Raw genomic sequence first — 27,165 nt, 5'->3', positions numbered from 1 at the left:
CAGCTTATAAAAAGACATGAATATTTTGTAAGTTTTATTGATGTTGGAAAATGATTCATTCAAATGTCACAGAAACAGCCTTATAAAACTGCAGAATTATGTCTCATTGTTATGCCTTACTCCTCCCTTCTTTTCCACCTACCAACCTTCTGCTAGCCCAATACCCCACTTTGTATGGGTTGTTATGCCAGAACATGACAAAACTCTCACAAGACTTTCTGATTTTTTTTTTTTTTTTTGGGGGGGGAGTGAAAAGGGAAGTCAGAGATGTTTGAACCATTGTGTTTCATTATAACTACAACTACCTTAAAAGAGGATGGAGCCAGGAGGTGGCTGGTCTCTTCTCCCAGGTAACAAGGGAAAGGACAAGAGGAAACGGCCTCAAGCTGCTCCAGGGGAGGTTTAGATTGGATATTAGGAAAAATTCCTTTACCAAAAGGGTGCTCAGGCATTGGAACAGGCTGCCCAGGCAGTGATGGAATCACCATCCCTGGAAGTGTTCAAAAACCGTGTAGGCAGGGCCCTCAGTGATATGGTTTAGTGGTGGCCTTGGCAATGCTGGGGTAAAATGGTTGGACTTGATGATCTTACAGGTCTTTTCCAACTTAGTTGATTCTATGATTCTATAAGCAGTAAAGCAGAATGGTGCAGCTGGCTCATCCTCACCTCTTGAGAAGATGCCCTGTAACCTGCTGGGAGTGGGGATCAAGAACTGTTAAGGAATTTCTCTTTCAATGTGTAACTACAGGCAATTTAATTCACATGGAACTACACAGAAATGGTTGAAAAGGTAAGATTGTATTGAGCTTATATTTTACCAGTTGATCTGCAACATCTGGTTATATGGTGTCTGCTGCCATTAAGGCAAAGAAATACCAGCAGAAACAAGTTTGCGGTTCTGTCTTCTGACCAGCCCCTAGTGAGAGGTTTCCCCAGTGCTGAGGTTGTGGAATTTCAAGCTTAATTTGAGAATCAAGGGGAAAATGTATTTGTAGAAACTTTCCTATTGCAGCCTTGGATATTTTTCCCTGCTACCCTTTCCAGATTTTCCTGACATTCTTCAATCCAGCCCCTGCTTGTGCCTGTCACTCCCACCTCTTCTGCAACCCAAGTGCTACTGTATTTTTCGTTTTATCATCTTAATTATTGCCCAGATCATTTGCCTTGTGCATTCCTACCACTTACATTACTTTTTACCCAGATCTGCCTCCCTTCCTGTTCCTGGTTTCCTGTTGTTATTCACTCATAGGCTCTGCAGGCTCAGATTCCAGGCTACGGAGGAGTTTCAGCATCTTTAGTCTCCGTGTAAAGAAATTTATCCCTATCATTCAAGTTACCCTTTTCTGTACCTTTTATAACTCCGCTTTGTCCCTGAATGTCAAGAACCAGCACTGCACCGTAAGTGTAGGGGCAGCACTGTTTTCTGTGCAGGCAGGAGGGCACTCAGTGCCATGTTCTTACTCCATTCCTGGTGATGCCCAGAACTTTCTTGGCTTCCTTGACTTGTCCTGTGCATTGAGATGCTTCAGGACTGGTAGTGGCAACTCCAGGATCTCTTTCCTGATTCGTAACTACAAGGTCTGAATACAACACTGTGCTGGCATAGTTTAGATTATTTGTCTCTAGATTAATCACCTTATATTTGTCTATGTTGAAGGTCTTCTATCACCCGTTTGAACAATTCTGTACAGGCTTAATGTAGTTCCCCATTGTCAGGGCAGCACTTGACTACATGAAGGAGTTGATAGCATCCGCACGCTTGGAGATTTCACCACCTTCCTTTTCTGTGGCTCATCAGTGAAAATGTTGATAAAATTGGCTCCAGCAGGGATCCCTAGAAGGGATCACTGATCCTACTGCTGGCTCTTCTTCAACTTTCAGTACGTAACAGCATCTTTGCTTAGTCCTGCGGAAACATAATTTCTTTAGTAACCTTTGATGTGGAATTTTCTACACCTCAGCTGCTGTTTTTGAGGAAATCCTTAGACATTTCAGCTTCCTAAGTAATAATAATTTAGTAAGATAGGCACAATTTTTGTTGTTTGGGATTTTTTTGCTGAACTTTTAATCTGCTCAGTTGTGTGTGGGGACGCCAGATGGCAAATCCATGATATGGTAGTGTCCCTTTCATTGCCAGATACCCAATACTGGAAGTTCTTGAAATCATAATTTGCAACATCATTTTGCTAATCTTTGTAATTCTGCCCATGTGTTTTGACCTAATTTAATCTCAAAACAGACTTGTACCACATTTGCTGGATTTTGTATCAAAACACACGTACCAGCAAGAGTCAGGTGGCTGGCTCAGAAGATTTCTGTCTGAATCCTTACAATTTAACAGTATTATGTCTGCTATATTAACAGTATTATATCTGCTATATCTGCTATATATTAAAAGTGCTATCACTCTGCCCATAACTTCTGTTAGTAAGTTCACATTATGAGTCTTCTGGGAAGTGATGCAAGTGATTAGAGATGTGGAATTGGGAAGAAAGGTGGCTAATTTACAGTGATAGTGTGAGGTTTAATTAGTTCATATGAAGCATCATTCTTGAAAATGATTTTGGTCTAAGGGAGATCCTTAGAAGTCATATATTACTTGGATAGTTTTAGAAGGGCAGAGAGGCTTAGAAGGTCTTTGTATTTGCTGGAATTGTCTGCACAGGACAAATTAGTTCAGTTTTAGTTCTGCACTTAAAATCCTTCTTCATGTATCTATCAGGTAAGATGAATAGTGAACCTCCCCCACTCCCATTCTCTCACTTTGCCCACTGCAGAGCATAGTTCTCTGATCTAATTTATGGCGGTGACTAGCTAAAGGAGCTAATCAGGGAGATGTACGGAAACCGAGACTTGTTTAAATCAAGCGTTAACTCCTGTTTGGCCTCTTCTGGCAGGCATCCACAAATGGCAAAGAAAGATTGCTTGATGGCCTTGCTGAGCTTTGCCAGAAACTGTTGGCAGGATGCAGAGTGCAGATCCTCCGAGAGAAAATCATTAAGAGCAAACAATGCCAATTGGTGTTGCAAACAAAACTGTTCAAAAGCTAGGAAGAAGTTCAAGCATTTTTAGCTGTGCTTTTGGAAATACGGCAGGAAAACTTAACTTTCTTTGCAGTTTTCCCTTGGTTTCAGGAATGACCTTGAGCCCTCCAAGATCAGTAGTTTCTGCTAATCTGCTCTTGCACTGCAAAAATACTTAGGTAACTGTAACTGTTTGCTTTTCCTTTTCTCTAATTCTCAGTAACACAAGTCTGCAGAAGGAAGCTGTGTAAATAATTGCATTTGTATGTGGATAAAAAATTACTTTTGTGGGTAACATTTTGTATGGAGACAGGAAAATAATGTATGGATTGATACTTTTGAGCTTGCAGATAACTAATGTTCTAATCTGAAGGCCAGTTTTAACATAAGGTTTCATTCAGTGCATGAGGTAACTAGTAATACTGTTTCTTAGAAGAGATGGCGATTCACTGTTATGGCATTTACTGGCATAAACTGACCCAGTGTTTAGACATGTGAGTAGGTGTCCCGATTTCTTAGAAACACTGAGGCCCAAGTGAAAGGAATTACACATAATGAGCACCTTGAGAATCAGGACATTTTTGTTCAGGTGCCTAAAAATCAGTTTGCAAATAATGTATTAGACACAGTTCAAAGTGTTGGTCTTTCTATGTAGGTTTTCCATTTTTATAGATGCTTTACTCCTTCTTACAGGTTTTCTATTTATACACTTTATCTTCTGATTGTGTGTATGCTGTGAATACAGAAGAGGCAGAAGCAGTTTGTTAAACTGTGTGGCGCAAATACTGATAACAGAATTTTTAGCCCAGCTCAGGCTGATTCACCCATGGAAAAATAGGTTATCAAAGACAATGCTAACGTAGACACAACCAGAGGGAAGTAGTGGAGGAAGTGTAAGGGTTCAAGACAAAACATGAGGGCTGCTCTCTCTCCAGTGGTGTAAAGCCAGTATTCAATCGCCCAGTTCAAAGGAGCATAACAGATGCTTCTTTGACTTTCTTAGAATTAAGGGGCCATCCCTGAAAAACACCCCTATCTTGTCGTCATCATCAGGCTCCAGAATAGTCCCTTGGAATCTCTTCAAGATCAGGCAGTTCCTTTTTTAGTAAGTATGGTCCAGTATTTGTAGTTGCAGAAGGGAAAAAAGGATAATTGAATGGATCAGTTAACATGGCAAAAAGTGTTCACTGTTGGATATTTTCCACGATTAGTTTCTTTCTAAAGCAAGTGCCATTTTGAGCTAAGGGAGAAGCTCAATTCTTTCTCCCTCCCAGCTCAATGCCCTGCTCATGGAGCTGCAAAATCATGCTCTGTGTTTTTTTCTCTCATTTTCAACGTGTTTCTGCAGCTGCACAGTGATCGAGCTTCAGCACAAGACATCAGAGTGGCCCCCTGCTTTTCCTTTAGTAGGGCTGCAAGCTACTCAAGAATAACTCAGCATTTTTTCTATTTTCTTAGTTATTGAAAGAAAGGGGAAGAGTTCTGCTATTGTTTTCTCTTCCTGACATATTTTGAAAGAAACAGTATTGTCTCCTGTTGTTTTGAAAGAAAGAGCTTTGCATTCCAGGAAAGCTTTAGAACTCTGAAGTGTCTGGTGGTGGGAGGCTTTTGCAGAATAAAGCACCAAACTCCCAAATATGATAAATCTGAAGTGCTCTCATCAGCATGTGCTGTGTGATATCTTTAGGAGTCTTGAGGTCAGTGGTAGTTGTAGATCCCTTTGCTATTTAGCTGGCTTTCCTGAAGCACTGTATAGGACTCTTCAGCACCTGTCTTAGTGCTCTTTCTTCCAGCACAGTGGCTGGGCACCTTTGATGGAATCACCTGTAAAAGAATCACTTTTCATTTTACATAGCAGGTACCCAAGCAAAGCATTAATAGAAAGTTACATGGACTCATAGAATCATAGAATAGTTAGGTTTGGAAAGGACCTTAAGATCATCTAGTTCCAACCCCCCTGCCGTGGGCAGGGACACCTTACGCTAAATCATATCACCCAAGGCCTCGTCCAACCTGGTCTTGAACACTGCCAGGGATGGAGCATTCACAACCTCCCTGGGCAACCCATTCCAGTGCCTCACCACCCTAACAGGAAAGAATTTCCTTCTTATATCCAATCTAAACTTCCCCTGTTTAAGTTTTAACCCGTTACCCCTTGTCCTATCACTACAGTCTCTAATGAAGAGTCCCTCTCCAGCATCCCTATAGGCCCCCTTCAGATACTGGAAAGCTGTTATGAGGTCTCCACGCAGCCTTCTCTTCTCCAGGCCGAACAGCCCCAACTTCCTCAGCCTGTCTTCATAGAGGAGGTGCTCCAGTCCCCTGATCATCCTCGTGGCCCTTCTCTGGACTTGTTCCAACAGTTCCATGTCCTTTTTATGTTGAGGACACCAGAACTGCACACAATACTCCAGGTGAGGTCTCACAGGAGCAGAGTAGAGGGGCAGGGTCACCTCCTTCGACCTGCTGGTCATGCTCCTTTTGATGCAGCCCAGGATACGGTTGGCTTTCTGGGCTGAAGACTGACACAGACAGGTCATACTGTGGGTTGGTCAGTGTGTCCTTGTAATAACAGCTTCTGAGGTGGAGTTAACTTTGGCCACAGGATCTGGATAGTTATCTCAGTCTATCCTGATTACTAAACATCTTCAATTAGCCATTCAGACTATTATAAAAAGAACCTTCCTCACCATCCTATATTAAAATTTCTTGATGAGCTCTCCCAGCCCACGTGTGCTGAGGAAGGGACCCACATTGCAATTTGTGTCCCCAAAAGAGATTTGCACCCTTAGAAAATTAGCAGTAAACTGTACTGCGTGGCAGACTGATGTGCCATTGCAACAAATAGTAATTACAGGCATGTTTGAAGCAAGGCTTTCATAAAACTGAGTGAAAAGTATGATTCATTTCACAGGAAGACCCACCCACCCATTCAGCCATTGACATGTCTGTCGTCTTCTTTTGCTGCTGCTTCTTCTTAAGTTTCAAAGGGAAAGAAAATGTCTGAAATAGAAGACCTGCCTGAACATATTCCTCTTCTGTATTTAAATCAATTTGTAAAATAATTTTTTGATTATAAGGTTTCCTAATTTCTCCAATGTTAATAACTCTCTGCATTTCCACCCATCTATTTGTGTACTAATCATAAGTATTGCTCAACGGATCAAATCTGATGTTGGCATCTGATAAGGAAGTTTTCATCATTTCAAATTATATTTGGGTATAAGTTGCTAATATTGGTTAAGTGCTCTATCGCCAAAAAAAGTTACGTATAGTATTAGAGCTGTGCAGTATCTTAGGATAGTTAATTACTTTTGGAAAGAAATGCATGGTGTGGTACTAACTGAGCTTTCAGTTAGAAACTTGCCTTTATAATATTAGAATGCTCAACCCACTTTAAATGTTCAAATATCCAACAACTAGATCTTTATGACATTGCATATTAGAAAAGATGCCTTTGGCTACCTATGGCAAACAAGTTTGCAGTTTTAAAGTAAGAGTACAGTGGGGTGGTGCTAATGCTACTGGTTTATACCAGCTTTATACCAGTGTGTTAGCGCTGCCTGATTTCTGTACCTTTTCCAGGGTTTTAGATCAGTGTGAGGAGGATTCTAATTGAGTTCTTCCAAATAAATTTCCCCCTGCAGCCTCAAAAGCATTTCCGTGTTATTTGGTATTTGTAATTTTATTTGGATTTTCATGCGTGGATGTGCTTTGTCTACGTGTTACTGAAATTCTGACTTTGGTGTTATCAGCGAACTAGACAAAATCCTCCTCAGGGTGTTAGCAATGACAGCAGCATGTGTAAAGAGGGATTGCCATCCCTCGGTGTGCTAAGGAACAAGATCACTCTTCAACACAATTTACGAGACTGCTGGTACTGTCCTTGTGGAGCTCATTTCATGGTCAGAATTGTAATATAGAGTCAAATTCCCTAGTTAAAAACTAACCAAGCCAAACCAAGACCCACTACTTTTGTAATTCCAGTGGAAGAGGATAAAGTATTCCATAAGGTCCTTAGAAATTCAGACTTGTCAGAAAAGAGGGAGAGTAAAAGAATGTACATTGTAAGGTCTGTTGCTGGGTCAGTATGCAGACAGCAGAATGCATGACTCATATGGCAGCCTATAATATTGTATATGGTCAATACTGTATCTGACATGCAGTTGCAGTTTACCAAATCCAGCTGATGAGTTACTCAAAGATGTGTTCTTGTCTCCAGAGTGAACTTTACTGTTGTGGAGACCTGATTAATGTGCTTTGGAGACCTGTAATGAGGGAGAGCTTAATTATTCAGATTCATCAGCTTGCAAAGGTTTTGGATGATCCCACACAAGCCTGCTCAATCAGCATTCCAGAACATGTGCAACCTGTGTGTTTAATAGTGGTCGTGGTTTGTTTTAAGCACACACTTTAAGGTTAACCCCAAGATTTTCAGTGATGTTTTTCATTAGCTGAAGAGATCCTTTTTTCTATACAACCAATTTTTAATGTTTATTTGAGAAGTTTCACTTTATAAGCTGAATAAATTATTATTAATTATGCATATAGTGCCATAAAAGCCCTGCCTCTTTCCTATACAAATATGTGTTCCCTGCCCCAGAATACTTGCCATCCAAGATAAGTGAGACAAGACAATGAGAAACCCATACAAGAAAAGGAGGGTGTGGAGTGAAACAAGAGACAGATAAGATGGAAAAAAAGAACCTGACAGATAGGACTCTTGCAGGAGTTGGCTCTGAAATGCTTTACCTGTGAGGACCTTCAGGCTGTTGCTGCACCCAGCTGCATGCAGTGTGATTTGATGGAGTCACCTGCTTCTCCTCTGCTTGGGCAGCACTGCCGACCTCACTGTCAGCTTCCCTTATTTCCCCTAAGTGTCCCTTTGCTTTTCTTTGTGCCATCCCTTCCATGAGAAACACTTTGCAGAAGGAAGGGAGCCCTGTAAAATAAATCTGCCTTTTCTCAACCCCTCCGCCTTCAATGACTTCCATTGTAGAAACAGTAGTAATCCCTGAACGAGTGCTAAACCAAAGTTAATAACATCTGTATCTTTACTGATTAAAAGAAACTTAAAAGGCTCTGTAAGTAGAAGCAGTATGCCCAGCTAATCTGCAGAACAAACACATTGCCTGTACACCTTCTCTCTCATACCACCATCTGCTTGCTTCACAAACCTATTATGTTTTGTCTTCAGTGAAGTGTTTCTTGGCTTTTCTAGATAAAGTTGTTTTTAAACCTACACAGCTTTGCAGCTGGACACGTAAACTTGTAGCGGTGACATTAGGAAGAAGAAAAGTGGAAGGTTTTGACTGAGATGTAAGATTCTGTTCTAAGTGCAAGAGAAACAAACATACCCCGGAGTATTTGGGGCAGATTTGAAAGAAGGAGGAAGATTTGAAAACAGCACTAAAGAGGTACAAGAAGACTGAAAGTTGGGAAGAGAAAACAAAGCCATTTTTCCACTTTTGACAGAAACGCGGGAATAATGAACCCATCAGCTCCTTTTTTTATGAGATCTCCAGCCTCAGCATGACCAGAATTTCCATTTCTATCCACCCAGTACTCTCTGTCTGAGGAAAATGGGGCACAGTTCTCATTGGCTTTTATCAGTGAGATTCCCAGTGTACCACAAACTGAATTCAGAAGTCCCCTGTGATCACAGACAGCGTCTCAGGGTCAGAGAGCCGAGGAAATGACCTGCTCTGGACGTATCAACCTACGTAGTCTTTTACAGGAAAGTAGCCTAATGCTTTTGATGGCAAGCATATGAATACAAATACCTATAATTTTTGTCAACGACAAAAGAACGCCACAACTAGGTTTTAGCAAAGTGCGTTGGACTAAAAGAAGCTTCTACAGACACCTACTCTAGCTTTGGCTTGTTTCCCACCTTGGTTATAGGTTTCTGTGTTCTGCTGAGATGGCTGCAGTAGCTCTCCAACAAAGACTTGTCAGGGAGGATGCTTAAAGACGTATGGATGCTGCCAGAGCCAGAAAAAATATGGAGAACCCAGATGTTCCAGAAAGAACTTGTGGACTGCTGAAAACAGTGCATCTTAGGTGTTCCACAGGAACAGCAAGAGAGGTACTGAAGCAACCACATATACATGCAAAGTAAATAGTTTGCTCTGCCATTGCATTAGCAAGGAAACCACTTCAAACGACTCTCTCTACCTAGGGAAAAATGTAGTAATAATAAGCAATAGCATAAATCTCCACTCCTTGCCCCAGAGGTTGTCTACTAATCCTCAGGAGCCTTTGCACTCTGCAGGCTTCCTTTTTCTATCCTCATTTGTCACTGGAAAAATATTTGTATGGGTCAGAGGCATAGTGCAAGTCATAAAATTAGAAGAGAAAAAATGAGCAGTTCTTTCTATATGAGAAGCAAACAACAAACAGTTTATCTTTGGATAAAAAGAAAACAGAAGCTTGTTAAAGAAGCCAGAAATCCCAACTGCTTGTGAGTCTCCGGTAGCCCGTTCTGCTGATGCTTCTGAAAGGAAGCTGAATGCACTTGTGAGGGTTTTCTTTCATTTCAAAAGCATTCTCTGGTTTGCGATCTCCCCGTAGCTAATTAAAACAGAGCGCAGAGCGGCATTAGTTATGCACCAGAGTGGGAGTCAGAAGATGTAAGTTGAGTTCCCAGCCCTGCCACTGACTTCCTGGGTGACCTTGGGTGAGCTTCTTGATGTAGGTTTTCAAAAGACCTCTGGGCCAAATTTTCATACTGAAGTTTGATTTTCAAAGGAGCTCAATATCTGGTGATTTCCATGATGTAGATTGTGGCCAGAATTTCAGGCGAGCTCAGCAACAAATCTGCTGAGCTCATCTGAAATTGGGGCTCTTAATCTTTTTCTGCCTCAGTTTCCCATCTCTGACAGTGCTGGTAAGACAGTTTCCTTGTCTGCCCTGATTGTTTAGGCTGTAGCTCTGCAATGCCAGAAATTGGCTTTTCATGAATGTGTATAGTGTCTTGTACAATCTTGTTTGATCTCTATTATGGTTCTTAGGCAGTGCTGTAATGATTGTTACACCCGTGATCTGTTTTAGAAAAAGAGAAACTGTAATGAGAAGAAAGCGTAATGTGTTGCTTCTTGGATCTTGCTGAAGACTTATATTAATTTCTTTAGTTTGCTTGTGAGAATGTCATCTGGAGAACATTAAAAGCTCTTATTTAAAATCAACATATATATGTTAGCTGTCTTCTCTCATCCAGTAGGGACAGTTAATCTATCAGAGAAGCAGGTTAAGTCAGTTTGGCATGATTTGATCTGGCAAGAGAGATACTGACTGCTTCTTACTGCCTTGTTATCCTTTAGCTTCTTACAGTCTAATTGTTTAATAATTTGCTGAAGAATATTTTCAGGCACTGAGGGGTGTGAAATTCCATGCGCCTTCCTGCTCCCCCTGGTAAATAACATGATGCCATTTGTAGTTCCTACTGCACCAACTCTGTTTTGCACTTTTCCCACACTGCTTGCATGCTCTTGCAACATCTTGGAGCAACATAGCATTCCCTGTTGGCAAAGGTATAGAGTGTTTCTCTGCTTCATAAATGCTGTTTGCTTCCCGGGACCCACTACAACCCATTCCTGAAATTCCAGATCAGCATTGTCAGTGATAATCGAGCTCCTGGTTTCAAGCTCTGTGCTGTACAAGCCAGAGGCCAAATGTAGTAACCCAGGAATGCATGATTGCAAAGACTGTCACTTCCCAAGGAACTCTGCTTACTGCTAAATGACTGCCCTTTCCACATACCTGTGGGTGTCCTAACACGGTGACTCTTCCCTCTTGGGTTTGTCATATAAGGGTGGACAGCACCTCAAGCAGCTGAAAGTTTGGAAGAGATCATTTCCTATGTTTACAAAACAGGCATGTGACTCGTGCTGCTTCCCAGATTCCCCCATACTCCCTGGCTTGAATTATTTATTATTCAGCTATGTGCATTCTGAAGAGCCCCTTTGATACTCTATACGTTTTCCTTTATATGAAATGGGATGCTGTGCCATGATCAGCTTTGCAATTAAAAGCTAGCAGGACACCCCTATGAAGTGTATGCTCACAATGGTTTTTCAGTTAAGGCTGAGCGTGTTTTGTCATAAGGAGAGCTTGACTGTGTCATTTGGCCATGACTAGCATGTTCTAGCATTGCAGTTTTTAAAGGATATAGTCCCTTTGTGGTCTTTAATAAGAGTGCTTTTCAGCTTCTTAATCTAAGAAATAATTTCCTAAATTGAGTTACACGTCTCTAGTATTGGCACACATGCCATATCAAGGTAGTAGTTGATCCCAAAGAGCTGTAACTGCCAGTACTGGTATCTGTAAATAAAAGCTTGAAATCAGGGAAATACAGAATGGTTTGGGTTCAAGGGATCTTTAGAGATAATCTAGTCCTATTCCCATGCCATGGCCATGGACATCTTCCACTAGATCAGGTTGCTCAAAGACCCTGGCTTTGAACAGTTCCAGGAATACGCCATCCACAGCTTCTCTGTTCCAGTGTCTCACCCCCCCTCATAGTAATGAATGCCTTCCTCACCCCCCATCTGAATCTATCCTCCTTCAGTTTAGAGTCACTTCCCATTGCCCCATCACTGCATGCTGGTAAAAAGTCTCTCACCATCTTTCTAATGATCCCCCTTTATATCCTGATTCTGTCCTTAAAGGTTTCCCATTCCTTCCAGTGACTGAACCCATTTCACACGTATTTTTACTATCTGTAGCTAAATATGTAGCAAAGGAGGAATCTTAATTACCTGTACAAACCCAAGAGTCTCAGTTACACTGACCTAACCTAAATTCTGAATTCTGAGTTGCAGGGCTGTGCTTGATTTCTGATGTGAGAGAACATTGACAAAACCAGGCTGTGCCTTATCTCCATTGTTTTGAAATGGTGATTCCTTAGTGTAGCTCTGTTGTATTTAGTGTTGTTTTCCTTCCTTAATGAGTGCAGTTTGATTGTTTCACTTACATTAAGCTGTTTATTTTGACATATAAAATCTTCATCTTTCTCGTGTAGGGGTTGTATGTGTTTCTGCAGCAGCTGATGTGCTAGCCGAAGAGTGCAAGGGAAGCTAGTAGTTCTTAAGAGGACAACGATAATGTTACTCCATCCTGGTAGAAAGATGAACTGTGCAGAATGCCACATGATTTAGCTTTGTGCTCATTATCCTTATTCTGAAGCACTGAAGTGACACTGCAACTGCTGTCCCATCAATTCAACAGTAGCTTCCCTTGCTCTGCTTGTCCTGCTTAGCCGTTCTTATTTCTGTGTGCATCTGTGCTGAGGTTATTTCAGTCCTTTCTCTTTCTGTCCCACTTTACTACCCTTTTAAACCTGATCTGGAGAGGAAAGTGTAGACAAAGACCTTGAGGGTTTAGAAGACTTGTTCTTGACCTTAGTTAAGCCCCTCAATCATCCCAGCACATTTGCCATAAAGCACAGTCGTTTCCAGATTGTCTGTTATCTGCACTATGAAAAATGTCAAGGTGAAGTCTAAAATGCATATGTTGCTGTATAGATGACACCTATAGAATGGTAATGATTTTCTGATGCATGTAGCGTTGCTGAAGATGCGCTCCTGGCAAATGAGAATCTGCAGAGAGGGGTTTAAAATAAATATCGATCAGATTTAAAATTAACTACTAATTACCATCAGAAGCTGCCAGGCTGCTGCAGTTATAATCCATGAGTATTTATAGCTCAGGGCTTTAGCGTTAGATTTTCTGCTATTCAGGAAGCTTAATCCTACCTCACAGGACAGGTTGAGAAAAAGAACTGTTTAGCTGTTCCTAACCAATGATACGTTATCTGCACAAGCCCCCTGTGACATTGTTGGATGGATATACAGCATGGAGGATGCTGTATAAATTGGGATAAGCAACATGTTTTATTTCTTTTAGGAAGCTGTTTACTGAGGATTATGATAGTGGAGATCTCAGTGTGCTCAGCATTGTTTATGCAGAACGACTTAATACACACACATACAACCTAAGAGAAGACCTTGCACCTTGTGATTGAGCAATGGCAGATCTGGAAGTTCCTCTTAACAAAGAATAAACAAAACCTGAGTTTTATTTCTTAACTTGTTTTGACAAGTTAATGTTTAATGATATTGAATTTTTCCCCTTGTCTCAGGTAGTTTAGCGAAGAAGCGTTTTGTTATAAATACGACTTACCAGAAACTGCTCATGTGTTCATCACTGCAAGTGATTCTTTCCTCAAAGTAAACAGCCAGCCATTGTGCAGTTACTAGCAGATACTGGTTTCTGTGGGGTATTTTTTGCTTTTAGCATGGAATTGATGCATTCGCTAAGAATGTATTTGGAAACTGTTCATAGCTTTATTTACTCAGGGGGAAGGCAGTGTCGTCTAATGGCAAAGTTAGTGGTCTAGCACACAAAATGTGCTAGTGGCTGCATATGTATTCCTGTCCTGTGCCTCAGTTTTCCTCCTGTCAAATGGTCATGGTAGAAAAACGGACCCTTTTTATAGTGTGTTGTGTTCAAGAGAAGAAGGAATTGGGTGTTACCACTTCCAGAAGTGATTCATTACTTTAGGAATATTGCTCTTCTGAGGAGGTTGTTGGGCCATGGGCTAGTGATCAAAGGCAGGAGCAGAGCGGAAGATGCAGCCCTGACCCAGCCAGTGCCCAGAGCAGCCACTGCAGCATGGACAAGCTCCAGTCCCTGGTGCTGGAGTAACAACTATGATGTGCAGAGAGCTGAGGCTTCTTGCCTATCCCAGAGGCCATTTCAGCAGAGGCACTTCAGGCAGTGTAAAACTGCAGAATTCAAATAACTGGAGTGGTAAAGTTCATGTGTAAAATACAGAAGAAATAAACCTCTGTAGAAAAAAGATCTTGAGAAATGAACACAACTTTTCTCTCTTTATACATCTTAATAATACATCTCCAGTAAGTTGTGTGGATGTATAGATAGTGCTTTTGAAGCACACTGAATTGTAATCACTTGATGTTACATACTTCTAAAATAAGTAAATTCCTTTTTGAAGTAGTCAGGCATTTCAGAAAGCACTCTGAAGGATTGCAAATGTTGCTCTCATCATTAATATTAATTTTCAAATAAAATCTCACACCTAAAAGTTTCTTTCAAGTGCTTCAACGTTGGGTTTGAGGAGGTGGAGAAAAGAATATTTTGTTCCCACCATTTCAGTTTCACTTTTTCTTATTTGTATTCGTGTCTTTATTCAAGAGTGATATATTACATCTGTCTTTTTGTGGTGGAGTGGCAGGTCTGTCTCTCCAGTTTCCTTTGGGTGAAGGGGGCAGTGGAGCTGGTTTCCTGTACTATAAACCTGCTGATTCCTGAAGTGGGAGATTGCTCTTTCCTGTGCTCTCTCTGCAGTTTCAGACAGCAGCCCTGGGTTGGTGCCATCCTCACCAATCACAAAATCAATAGGTTAATGTTCAGGGATTATAGCTTCATGCCCTCTTACCATATACCTCATATATATTCCTATGCCCCAACACAGGGCAAACTACATGTGTCTGTATTCACCACTCTCCTGACACCAGGGCTGGGAGCATTATTTTGGTGACCTTTTAAAGGTGTTTTTCAACAGAGCTTTTCAGAATAGAAACACAAGTCTTTGTCAAAAAGTCTTGTGAGGAGAACATGAAGAGACATTGAAGTGATAATCAGAATGATAGTCTTATCATTTGGGCTAGTTGGGGGCTTTTCTGCTCACTGTTTCCATAGCAGCCTGTTGGATGGACTGCTAGGAATCTATGCTACCTGGTCCACTTGCCTCATCACTGCTCTTTTTGTTTCCTGCCCCTCTGTTACCCTGGGACGGTTCTGTCCAGGAATGTTTTCTAGCAGAAGCTTTTTCCACCTGAAAATCTGTCACTTTTTCAGTTTTCAGAAGTAAATGAACTACAACAATGCAGAAATGAGATACTGAAACGGGCAAAGCAACCTCCAGCCATATAGGTTGTATGATACATGATGTTACTTTTTCTTCAGAGGTATCACAGAGATGGGTTCTGCTTATGAGCTAATACATAAAGAATACTTGGCATGGATTGTTCTGAGAAAACCTGAATTATATTTGTGGAACAGACCATCCAGGCACTGCTAAGGACTTGTCCATGTCATTTGGATATGGCTCCAAACTGCTGTCAATAGCAACAGCTTTCCTCTCACTACTCTTGTCCAGCATCAACAGTGCCTTTCTCAGGTCCACTGTGGAAGTGGATTAGGCTACACAGCCAAAAGGCACTCCTAGTGCAGAATAAGAGTGTCCACACAGCAAGTAAATGCCAAGTAGCTAATGCATTCTACATTCACACCCTCGCTTATTTTGCAACAGCTTCCTTGTGTAGGCAAGCCCTACATGTTCATGTCATTTGATGGTTAGCATTGCATCAGTGACATTCCAGATTCTGACCACAATGTTAGTAATGGAAAGTGGTTCATCTTCTAATGAAATGGGAGCCTTTTTTTTCAACTCTTTTGGTTGCATCTTTTGCAACTTTTTCTTTCATGTGCCTGGAGTGAATTTCTTCATTTTGAAATGTGTGTGATACTCTTCTCATCTCATACATGAAATGATGCTCTCTAAGATTGGACATTGCCTTTACACACTAGGCTGTATGAAGCAGTGATTGTTCAGCCTTTTTTTCTTCTGAAAAGCAGGAGAAAACCGAAGTAATAATGTTCTTTACGTATATTTGCTATTTCATAGCTTATGTCTGATTTTTTTCCTCACAAGATATTACAGTTTTTGTCTTGCTTTGCTCATACTGTGGCATCCTTAATAATTTTGCACTCTTGTCACATGCCTGGCATGCTTTCATACAGACCCGGATACAGACCTACAGTTTCCTGGTCACTTAAGTAGTCTGTTTATCAGCTGGGTTTATGTTCAGCAAACCTTTGGTGTTTAACATGCTTATTAAGTTTACACACCATTGTGGGTGATGATAATCAAGATGGAATATGGCCTTCTGTTTTCCAGAAAGTGTGACTCCTCTGAGTTTAGTGATGGAGCCTTCATGACATCTTTTTAGGTAATCTTCATCTCCCCCAGGAGCTTCTTCAGATTGAATCCAGACTGCAGTGATGAGGAAACTGCTCTTTGAAATGTCATTCACGGGCTTTGAAGTGTGGGTTTCTCATGTTTGTTTGCAATAGCAGGGAGGAAGAAAGCCTCTTCTGTGTGTTTGCCTACCAAACTGTTCGAGTTGTGTGGTTTATAATCAAAGATATCCTTTCTGTTCACATTTCTAGGGACACAGCTCCCACTGCATAACAGTCTGAACATCCCACAATATAGAGGCAGAGATGATGTCTTACTTTCAGTAGTGTATGAGTTGAAGGTTTCACAGGGCACCTCTGGAGTTGGTTTGGGGTTATTTTCTAGGTGGGATTTGTAGTCACATTTTATTTATTAATACATTAAACAGCAAATTGTATCTAGCTTCAAGTGTCTTTCTGTCTCCTTCACTAACATTTCTGTAATGAGTGTCCCGTAACATTTCCATCAAATCATTGCCTCTCCTCATTTTAAGGTCATTCTGGAAAGCTGGTATCAACCAGCTTTACCCTGTAGTGAAAGGATATAACAGGAACAGTATTTCCATTTGGAATAGTGTATTTTAAAAGGTCTGTGGCTTAGTTAGACAGAATACTGTAAAACATGCAGTGAATTTGATGGCATTCAAGGAGGTTTTAGAGGATTGTTGCTTAGTGCACGATACTGTTCTGTCCTTCCTCACTCTTACTACGTAAAGGAACTAATAATTGCTAATTTTTTCATCTGTCTTTCACACTCCAGGAAACTGGGAAAAGAATAGCTTATATTTACAGGATTGTCATTTTGTGTTGGCTTGACCAAATGCTTGCCTATGTACTTCTTAAACACGTGTGTGTAAAACAGGGCACATACAAGGGACTTGTCAGTAAATGACTGGCAAATTGCTCGGCCTGAGCAAGAGCAAGTAAATTTGGAATTGCAATCTGGAGCAGCTTGTTAGAGGCCACCATCCTTAGATCAACTTGTGTATTGCAACACCAGCAAGTAATCAAATTGTAATGTACTTTAATGCAAAGCCTAGTTTGGCTTGGTTGGCAAATTAAACTATCACATGCCTCTGGCAAAAGCAGAAAGCCTTTGAACTGTTTGACTGCAGCTGTAGCTTGCACACCTTATTTTCCCTCTTAAAAATCAAATTAAACTGTAACCTGCAGCCTCTGCGGTAAGTTTCAAGGCAAATTAAACTGTTGCTAACCTTTCTAGCAAAGATAACTGTCTCTAATCAAGCTGAAAAGTCCAGGCCCAAATTCCCCTCTCCAAGTTTAGACAAATTCATTGGAGGAAAACTCGAGGGCTTATTAAGTACAAAGATATTACCTCTGACTCAGGAAGTCCTTGGCCACAAATTGCTAGAGACTGGGAAAGTTTGCCAGCAAGGTATTACTCTGTGCTTCCCCTCTTCTTTCATTGCTCCTATAGCATTTACTGTGGAACCATCCTGGGGGCAGGACACTGGATGGCTGTTCTGGTTTGCTTCTCTGGATCTGGAATCTAACCCAAACTCAGAACACTAATGGGCATGCTGACCCACTCTTAAGCATTGCCCATGGTGGTCTCGGAATGTGTTACGTGGAAAGCAGTGTTTGGGCTCATTCCTCTTTCAGACTTGTCCTCGAACCTTCCTCACCCCATGCTAGCAGTGTCCTACTCCTTTTGACTCAGGATACAGCTCTTGGAAGTAATGATGTCCTTCACCTCCCCCACCTTTCATTACTGTCTGTGTCCTGCTGGCAGCCACACTTGGCATTTGACTTGCCCTCATAACATTCATGTTTTTCTTGGAGCTCTCAGAGATAGTTTTTTTCCCAGCCTGGATGAGTTTCTGTTGTTTCTATAGAGTCAGCAGTACAATAGACCCTCTTGGGAGCCAAGACCTTGCCTGTCTAGTGGCTCAGGCTCACAAAGACTCAATCCTCCATGCTTAACATTACCCTTTGGTTTCCGGGATTAGTGTCTGAGTGATGGCAGGTAAGAAGGCAGAACAGCAGCACAAAAGAAATCAATTAAGTTTACATTGCAACATGTACTCACTCGGGGCCAGGTTAGAGAAACAGGAATTGGGTAGAGGACATTGTTGGCACTAGAACCAGTGAGCAGACAGCAGTGTGTCTGTCATGTAAGTGGCAACGACAGCGGAAAGGATCTTTCCTCTAATGCTTTCTTAATACGTATACTATCCCTGGTTAACATATGTCATGACATAGCAGTTAATATCTCCATGCTATGGTTTTCTTATTTCTTAAAGTTGGCTTAAAAGTTCTCAATCTTTCTCAGCAGAGTGGGTAAAACCCGAGCTAAGGCGTATTAGTCACATTTTTATCAAGAGATGAAAGTGATAGAGATATAAAGTACTACCAGCTTTTAATTAAAATTGAATGAGTAAAAAACCAGTTGGCAGTTGCAAAATTCATTTTAATGTGTTACCAAAAATAGATACCTTTATGAGAATGCAGTTTTGTTACAACAGTGGGTACTAATCAGCTGTAAACATCACTGCTGAGATAGCCAGATAGAAAATGAGTTACTAATACTCATAACAGGTTTCAATTGGCTGGAATGGAAAACTAGAAACTGTTAAGGCTCTTAAAATATAATCTCTCAGACTACCAAAATAGATACATGTACTTCTGTTACTTAAGGCAACATCTGAATTTCAGGCACAATAGCTTAATGTTTTCTGCATCTGGATTTAATTTGCAAGGAAAACTCAATTTCACAAAAATGCAACCTGACTTAGCTGAAATATGTATGACCTGGTGGTTTTATTTGTTCTTTCTATAGAACAGAATGGTGAGACTTGCAACTTAGATCCTCCAACCTTCTATACATTTCATATCGTAAAAATATTCCCTTTGACCTTAATAAAACCAGCTTCCAGTATGAGCTTACAGTCATTGATCTACAGTTTAGAGCATGTTACTGACCAGTTCAGGAGGCATGTGTGCCTTGCATTAGGCTGCAAAATCTACTGTAATTGAAAAAAGTTATTTTCCTCTCTCCTGCTGTAATCTGGATCATCAAGCAATAACAACAAATCTGTGGGTGGTTTATCTGATTTATGCTCATTTGCTATTGACATGTTTGAGGTATCACTTGCATCATCCCACTCTTATATATTTATTATTTAAAATACTAGCTGTTTATGAAAAGGAAATCTTTTCAATAATTATTCATTTTTGCTGTGATAACCTCTTGAAATCATGGCCTGCTCTGGTAGACTGTATACAAAACCATTGCAAATGAGGTGTAATCTGAAGCGTTTAAGATAAGCTTGCAGCAAGAGGATGATTTGAATCCAGGAAGATTAATATATCCCACCTACAAGGATCTCAACTCATGGAATTTCAGCCATTAAATGTGAGGCATCTAAGTCACCTCCAAAGCCAGTACAAGAAAGAAGTAAACCCAGCCTGTGATTTAGCTCACATAATTTAGAGCTCTGAGGCCTCCAGGGGAGACTCAAGCAGCAGTAACGAAGCTTGAGCTCGTGCTTTCAAACTTGGATGCGTCAGTGTAGCCTCCTAAATCCTTGTGTTGATACCTAAGTAAGCACACACAGAAGTGATGAGTGAAGTGGTGACTCCTTAGCAAAGTCAGAAGGTGCTGTGCAATGTGAACACTCCTTGAACACTTCCAGTATTTTCTAAGGAAAAGGCATTATTTTTGAAAGCCCATTTAAGTGTAATGAATGTGAAATAACCAGAGCTTTTAGGGCAGAATCGCATGCCAAGAATCACAGACTGGTTTGGGTTGGAAAGGATCTTAAAGATCACCCAGTTCCAACCCCCTGCCATGGGCAGGGACACCTTGTACTAGAACAGGTTGCTCCAAGCCCCATCCAGCCGGGCCTTGCACACTTCCAGAAGAGGCCACTTACATGTCTGTGCTTTAAAAGTAAAATCACAGGCAGAAGTCCCACATTTTAAAACTGAATCCCCCTTCCTTGGCATCCTCATATTGAGAGAACGATAAAATCATCCTTTGTAAACAGTCACCTGTCTTAGATCTTGCTTGTACTGCTGCATTCTAAGTTCATTGACTGATTTACTGTGAGGGTGGTAAGGCACTGGCACAGGTTGCCTAAGGAAGCTGTGAATGCTCCATCCCTGGCAGTGTTCAAGGCCAGGTTGAACAGAGCCTTGAGTGACATGGTTTAGCGTGAGGTGTCCCTGCCCATGGCAGGGGGTTTGGAACTCGATGATCTTAAGGCCCTTTCCAACCCTAACTATTCTATGATTCTATGATGTGATGCCCTGCTACACTGGAACTACACACCAAGTTCATGAGTTGAAACACAGTACATCAAAAAATGTGAGTTTCCAAATGTTTTCAGCAGGAAAGATTAGCGCTGCTAAATCTGTCAAAATTGGCCGATACATTAATTTAAGGGTTCTGAATCTCTTGGTCTTTGTTGGAAAAAGAGTCAGTATGGTATTTAAATAAAGCATCCCATGCCAAATTTGCAATATTGTTTAAGCCTTGCTGTCTCAGTGGGATTTCACCCATTGTATTTGAAAAGCTTCATTAAAAAAGTCTCCCAACACTCCCCCCCCACCCCAAGTTGTATTTTGTTCAAAATACTGTGTGTTTGTGATAGAATAAACTTTATAGAGGAGCAATCTAAGAATAATACATGGTAGGTTTTCTTTTCTGAAAACTGGTAACTGGTACAAGTTTTTCTCTAAAGTCTATCCCACTGCAGTTTCGGTATTTACAATTAAATTCTGCCCACTTTTTCCTTCTGATTTGCAAGTGTTTACTTTTGTTTGGGGTCAGTATCTGATATAGGAATGTTAATATTCAATGGAGGTTGAAGGCTTAAAATTGTTATTGTTGTTGGACGTTTGAGCTCCTTTCCCCCTTCATCCACACCCTCACTGATTGAATGAGGTCTCAGTGACAAAAACAGAAATACCCTTGATGCTTGCCTAAGTATTGTAGGAGTACCTGGTGGGTCAGAAATGTTCCTGAATGATGGGAAAACTGTTGGTATATTGGAATAGAGAGAAGGACAAGCTCTGTTGAGGAGGAGGAAGAAGAAATATGCAAATAAAACCGGCATCCCAAGAGGTGCTGTGGTGGAGCGATGGCTGCAATACCCATGCCAAGAGCACCTCAGCCAGAGCTGTGCTGGCTCACATGGCAGTGTGCTCAGTCCAGACTGGGTGTGAGAGGTTGTGATTGCTCCAAGAGTGATGTCTGCTGTTATCCGGAAGGTGATGGTATTATAGAGGTATGCATGACTGACCCCAAGTTAGGAAACACTGGTCCTTAATAGATGTGGAAGACCAAATACCAGGGATGCAAAGGTGCAAAGATCGGCTGATAGGGTGCAACAGCAGCAAAGGCAACCAAGGCTGAGACTTTGAGAAAGCCAGTCATGAAGTAGCTCTAAACCCTCTGCTTCCACTTGTGTTTCTCACCGCCTCCTTGGCAATGCAGGGCACTGAAGAGTTCATCCTCTGTGAACCCTGTGTTGCTGCATTGCAGGCTAGCTTGTGCAACTGGAGAGAAAAATGTTCTCTTCAGCTTGGGACACCTTGAGGACTGCACCCCAGGGCACTGCAGCAAAAACATTGCAGAACTACCCCAAAGGAATGGAAAGTTATGGCAGGTGTTACGTTTGCTGTTATTACCAGATAAGATTTGGAGATAAACAAATGCATTCAAGTAAAAGCCTAGATTCACAATAACAGGGCAAAGTTAGGAAAAGATAAATTAACATGTATACATGTATTAAGGTTAGACTCCTCTTTAGCTACTTCCGTATCTCAGCTTTTGACTCCTGCTAGTTTCTGCATTGAGCCCTTGGCCGGTGTGCCCCTGGGTATGCAGACCTGCTTATACCTTGTCTTCTGGTAAAGGTGGGGAGCTGCATCTTCTCTAGCTCAAGGTGGATTTCTTCTTCTTTGTGTGCCCCTCATTCCCTGGCATTGGGCCATCAGGTCTTTTGGGAGATTTCAGTATTTCATTCTGCCCCCTTCCTTAAGGTTACTTCAATAACAGTTCTTTTGGCCGTCTCAAGTAATGCTTTCTTTGCTTTCGTTTTTCACTAATTATAGTCTTGTTAAAATACAGCAGCATCACTTTACAAAAGATGTATTATGATAAATAGCATTAACTCCTTTCAAAGTATGTGCTGTGCATACAGGCTGTATGTTGTTAGATTTTGGGGCCTCATCTGCATGTTACTGGGTTTTGGTGAACTTCAACAGGGAATACTGAAGGTTTTGATATATTCAGGCCAGCCTGCTTTCCTTCCCAGGCCTCCTTTCTAGCATTGGCTATAAATAGACACACACACACACACACACACACACAAAGGTGGTTACCATTTAAAACTCCACATTTTCTAACAGAGACTGTAGCACAGTACTTTTTGCAGTATCTTGTTCAGGAAGTGGTACAGAAATATGTTGTAGCATCTTAGGTATATATATAGATAGATAGATGTAATGCTTGGCAAATGCTGGATTTTGATTGCTTATTTTAAGTATTGGCTATCTATATTAAATATTAAGTGAAAATTGTCTTGTTTCCCATTATAGTTTGCCATAAATCAGGTAATGGTGAAGAGGCCATTGAACAAATCGATGAAGATATAGCTGTGACTCAGAGTCAGATGAACTTCATTTGTCCCATTACACAGGTATGCTGTCACTGTATAATCAATTGGGAAATAGTTATTTCATATTCTTCATTGATGTTTTATTACAAATCTGCAATACTTGTTAAAATCAGGCAGTATCAATTACAAGCACTATAAGAGAAGAGCAACATCGCCTGGGAAAAGCCCTGTGTAAGTAGGGATGCAGTCAGCCACGCAGGACCTGACCCTGTAATTTGAGTGGAACGCTGTGTATGAATGGCAAACACACTTCCTGCTGTTTTACATAAAATCTCATAGGAAGCATTTTCATGGGCATTATCCATTCCTTTAAATGAACCTTTATCGATTACAGATGGAAATGAAGAGGCCAGTCCGAAACAAGATCTGTGGACACACTTATGAAGAAGACGCCATTCTAAAGTTTATCCAGAATCGAAAGCAGCAAAAGAAGAAAGTCCGGTAAGCAAACAGGAATGTGTGGAAAAGCTATTTGCTCTGCTGTGTAAGTGGAATTTTATTCCACTTGTTCTAGGAAATGTATTTGGATTGGCAAGGCTGCAGGAAGTAATACCTCAGCGTCTGCCCAAGTCACAGTCTCCTCATTAGCACTGCACACGTGAAGAAGCTTTTCTTTTTAATGAAAACAATGTGTAAGGAAATATTCAGGAAGTGTGTGAGGAAGTTACAGCCACTCATAGTACCTGCACAACAGAAGTAAAGAGCTTTTGTAGAGCCATGACCAACAAAGAGAAACATCAGCTTCCTAAAGCGTAGTTGCTCATTCTGTTTCCACTGCTTATTTAGCAAGCCCTGAAGTTAATGAAAGTTAAAAGTCTTCTCTGTCCACCTCCTCTTGTAGTTATATTCCAATAAAACTGAGAAATATTAAAACAATCAAATGAGTGTTCCAAGTGAGAAATATTAAACTACAACTTTTTAGGTAGTAGAGTCTTAAGAATTATCAGACAGGATTTTGCAGTTCCTGCTCTGATGCAGTTAAGTATTTCGTAACTATATCACCAAAGCAGGCCTCCACTTTCCACTCAGGATGTATTTTTTTGAATGAAAAGATGGTAACAGTTGAATTTCTGAGATTCTCCCTGGTAAGTTTCAAATTTAGGATAGTTTTTATTAAGAAAAAAGAAAAGGGACTCCTTTTAGACACCTTTGAGAGCAAGTTGAGAGGACACAGCACTTCATCCTTAATTTTGCATTTGTTTTTACACCATATGTGCAAGAGCCTCATGCTTTGGGGTTGATGACCTCATGGAAACTTACCACTTCTGGCCTTTTTAATGAGTGTGCAGTTTTCACATGCTCAGGAAGGACTGTCAGAGACCAGCAACCTGATAATGCCACGGGCGGCTCACTTCCTCCATCTGTTGCTCTTGCATATCTGTTAGACTCTATGTACTCTGCCTTGGGGGATACAAAGGTGGAGCAGAACTTCTTATTCCATGCTTCTTCCTGGCTACAGGAAAGTACAGTTGTGAAATCGAGCATCAGCTGGGATGTTTCACCACTATCTTAGTGTCAAGACAGCTGGAGGAGCAAGATGGAAGGAAGTACCTTGTCTTTGTTATGAGGTCTAGGGAGAAGAAGTGAAGTGGGTGCAACATGCTGGGAATGACAACAAGACCAGCAACATGGACGGACAGAAACTTGGCTGGAAAGATGAACGGGAGTTGGGAAATAGCTCATAAGCTGGAGAGAAGAAAGTGTTGTGAAGGATAGGGACAGGCTTGAAAGCATGTTCTCAAAGACACAACAAAGATAGCTTGTGCAATACGGAACAGAATTTAGGATGTTCATATCTAACTATTTCCCTGTGTTGTTAAATCCATCAGGAAAATGCCATGGTAGTAGGGATTGTTGCAGTGCATCAAAAGTTTCAGCACTGCTGAAAAACTAATAGGCCACATGATTGATTGAATTCCATCTTACCTTTTAGGAAACTAAAGACTTGACTTAGTGAAAGCCTAGAGTAAAAGAAAAAGCATGTAAGCTGTACAACACCTGGCTTTAAAAGCTACTGTATACCCAAACTGAAGTTATTTGTGCAGTCTATATACTAGCAGTTCTTAGTTGCAAGCTTTTGCCTTGTAACCTCACCATCTTTCCAGCAGTTAGCCCAGTATGGTAGAAAAGCACACACAGAACCGTAACTTGGCTTCTCTGTTACTAGATTAAGAAAGACTACCTGGTTTCTTTGCCCAGTTTCACTGACCTGCTGTAATTCTACCCTTTCTCACGAAGATGCAGTCAGTTTTGACAAACCATAGTCTGCTGTGGTGGGAAGAGAGGCCAGCTGATGCAACAAATTCCCCATTTGAGTACCCCATTGCGGGGTGTTGCTACTTGACTACACTCCCACCAGCAATATTCAGCGGGAAGCAGGTGCCCTGATAGAGCAGAGACTTAATCTGGGGGATCCTCTCTATCCTGGCTCTGAAATCAAAGCTTCTGCTCACTCTGCAGTTACAGGAGTGGCTGTTTCCTCACACGTACTTTCCTGTTTGAAGCCATGGGATCCCTTTGGTGCACTTGGCAGTGCACTAGCTCAGTGTCAGCTCTTCGGCTGACGTATGCACAGGCACCGGTTTTGTGCTGATAGACTGATCATAGGCTCCTCCAGGCAACTGTTACGTGTCTCCGTTTGCTCACTGTTTTCCACTGCCTGGAAGGACGTACTAATACTTTATGCTTACAGGAAATGTGGGAAGCCTTCTGAGCACTTGTTATTCATTAATCTGGCAAACCATTGCTCTTATAAGGTGATAAATGGGAAAACTAAGGCACAGAGCAATTAAGTGACTTATCCATGACAAACACAGTAAGTTGTGGACAAATCTGGAGTAAAAGCTATGAGTAGTGAGTGTAAATAAGTTCAGCACCTCAGAAAAAATTTACTCCTAATAGAGGAAAACTCAGAAGAAGTGTTATTTCTGACTACAGGTACCATCTGTGCATGCTTGAGCTACTGCCAAAGGAAAATGACCTTTGGTCCCTGAGTATCTTTCACCCTGCTGTCTTTATGTAGCTCTTTCAAGTAGTTGTAAGACATTTTGTATTTGATTATCATTTAAAGGCTGTTAATTTGGCCCCAGCTCTCTTTTCTGTGCTTTCTCAGTTCATAAAAGGCCAGGGAAATTTCTACGCCAACTAGGTTAGTGCACTGATTTCACCAGTCTGCCTTTGCAAGTCTCATTCTCTTTTATCTGTTTTCCTAGAAATTAATTTCCATGGCAGGGGAATTGGAACTGGATGATCTTCAGGTCCTTTCCAACCCAAACCATTCTATGATCCTATGATTCTACTTATATGCCAGTGAAGGTTATACTTTTCCACTGCAAATTATTAAGATATGAGGTAGTTACCTGGCAAAGAGACAAAGCAACACAGAAAGATGTCCATGCAGTGCTAGTGTCACTACTGATGCAGGCAGTATGTTTACATAAAGCAAGAGGGTGATCCACAGGTGAGAGGCTCTGTCTCTCGCTGTGTTCTTTCTTTTCTTCAGCTGTTGATTCCCACCAGTTTAGATAAATGGATTTATTTTTCCCTGCAGAGAAGCTGGTGAAGAGGAAAAGAGGTAATGAGGAACTCAGAGAAAATCCCAGATAAATACAATAAACCAGTAAATGTTATGTAGCCCTCTATATCTGATGAATACAGTTCTTCTGGTTTAATGAAGTCTCTCTTTTCTTGTTAACAGATGCCCTAAAATTGGCTGCAGCCATTCTGATGTAAAAGGATCAGATCTTATGCCAGATGAAGCGCTTAAAAGAGCGATTGACAGTCAGAATAAACAAAGCTGGTCAACGCTGGATGAGACACTTTGACATGTTGCTGCCACAAAGAAAATTTCTTATTAGAGGTCTTGTGAGATAAGCTGCTGATTGTAAGTAGGTTGTGTAACTGCCTGTTGTTGAAAGTGTTTCATTTATAGGCAAAGTTGAAGGTCTCAGCTGTAACTGAAAGCATTTTTTAAACTGCTGAATGTGAGAAGTTCCAGTTCAACTTGTTTGGTGTATTTTTAACCTTCCTGCAATTCTGAAAGCTTGCATTCAATAAATAAATCGTGTTTTGCAGCATGTAACCTGCCTTGTCAGTGTGCTAATTTTCCCAGCATATTAGAGATGCAGATCCTGCTGGTGTGTAATAGCGAGTGCGTTGCTCAGTATTGCAGATAATTCTGTTACTGCCTCTGTAACTGCTGGGAATACTCAGGGTTTACCCTGCTTGGGAGCATGTCTGTGTTTTAATACAAACCTCAGGGAACCTTAATAGAGGTTAATTTGCAGGAAGTGCTGCACATCTGTACCTTGCATGTGGACACACAAAATTACCACTCAGCTTTGAGGGTCTTGGCCTGGTTCTTACAGTTTTTGAACACTCTGCCCTAACTTAGGCTTTTCTTTTGAGATGCAGAAGCTTTGTGCATTTGGAAGTCCCAGAAGGCTTTGTCT

The 27,165-nt window shown here is 41.1% G+C and overlaps 1 protein-coding gene across 4 annotated transcripts in view; it reads left to right on the top strand.

Annotated features, from left to right (window-relative positions):
* The window catches only part of NSMCE2 (NSE2 (MMS21) homolog, SMC5-SMC6 complex SUMO ligase), a 133,685-nt gene extending 106,890 nt beyond the window's left edge, over window positions 1-26,795 (top strand). For all 4 annotated transcript variants that reach the window (XM_062627058.1, XM_062627057.1, XM_062627056.1 and 1 more), the window contains 3 exons: window positions 22,635-22,735; window positions 23,049-23,155; window positions 26,412-26,795. In XM_062627058.1, the coding sequence (XP_062483042.1) occupies window positions 22,635-22,735; window positions 23,049-23,155; window positions 26,412-26,538 (335 nt within the window). In that variant the 3' untranslated portion in view covers window positions 26,539-26,795. The remainder of the gene's footprint in view (window positions 1-22,634; window positions 22,736-23,048; window positions 23,156-26,411) is intronic.
* The last annotated feature ends 370 nt before the right edge of the window (window positions 26,796-27,165 follow it).

Source organism: Pezoporus occidentalis, unplaced genomic scaffold, assembly GCF_034315485.1.
Source record: "Pezoporus occidentalis ecotype Australia unplaced genomic scaffold, CSIRO_AGI_Poc_V1 ctg3, whole genome shotgun sequence".
In the NCBI taxonomy this organism is placed as follows: Eukaryota; Metazoa; Chordata; class Aves; order Psittaciformes; family Psittacidae; genus Pezoporus; species Pezoporus occidentalis.
Note: the sequence above shows the minus strand (reverse complement) of the source record. Positions and strands in the feature narration are given on the sequence as shown.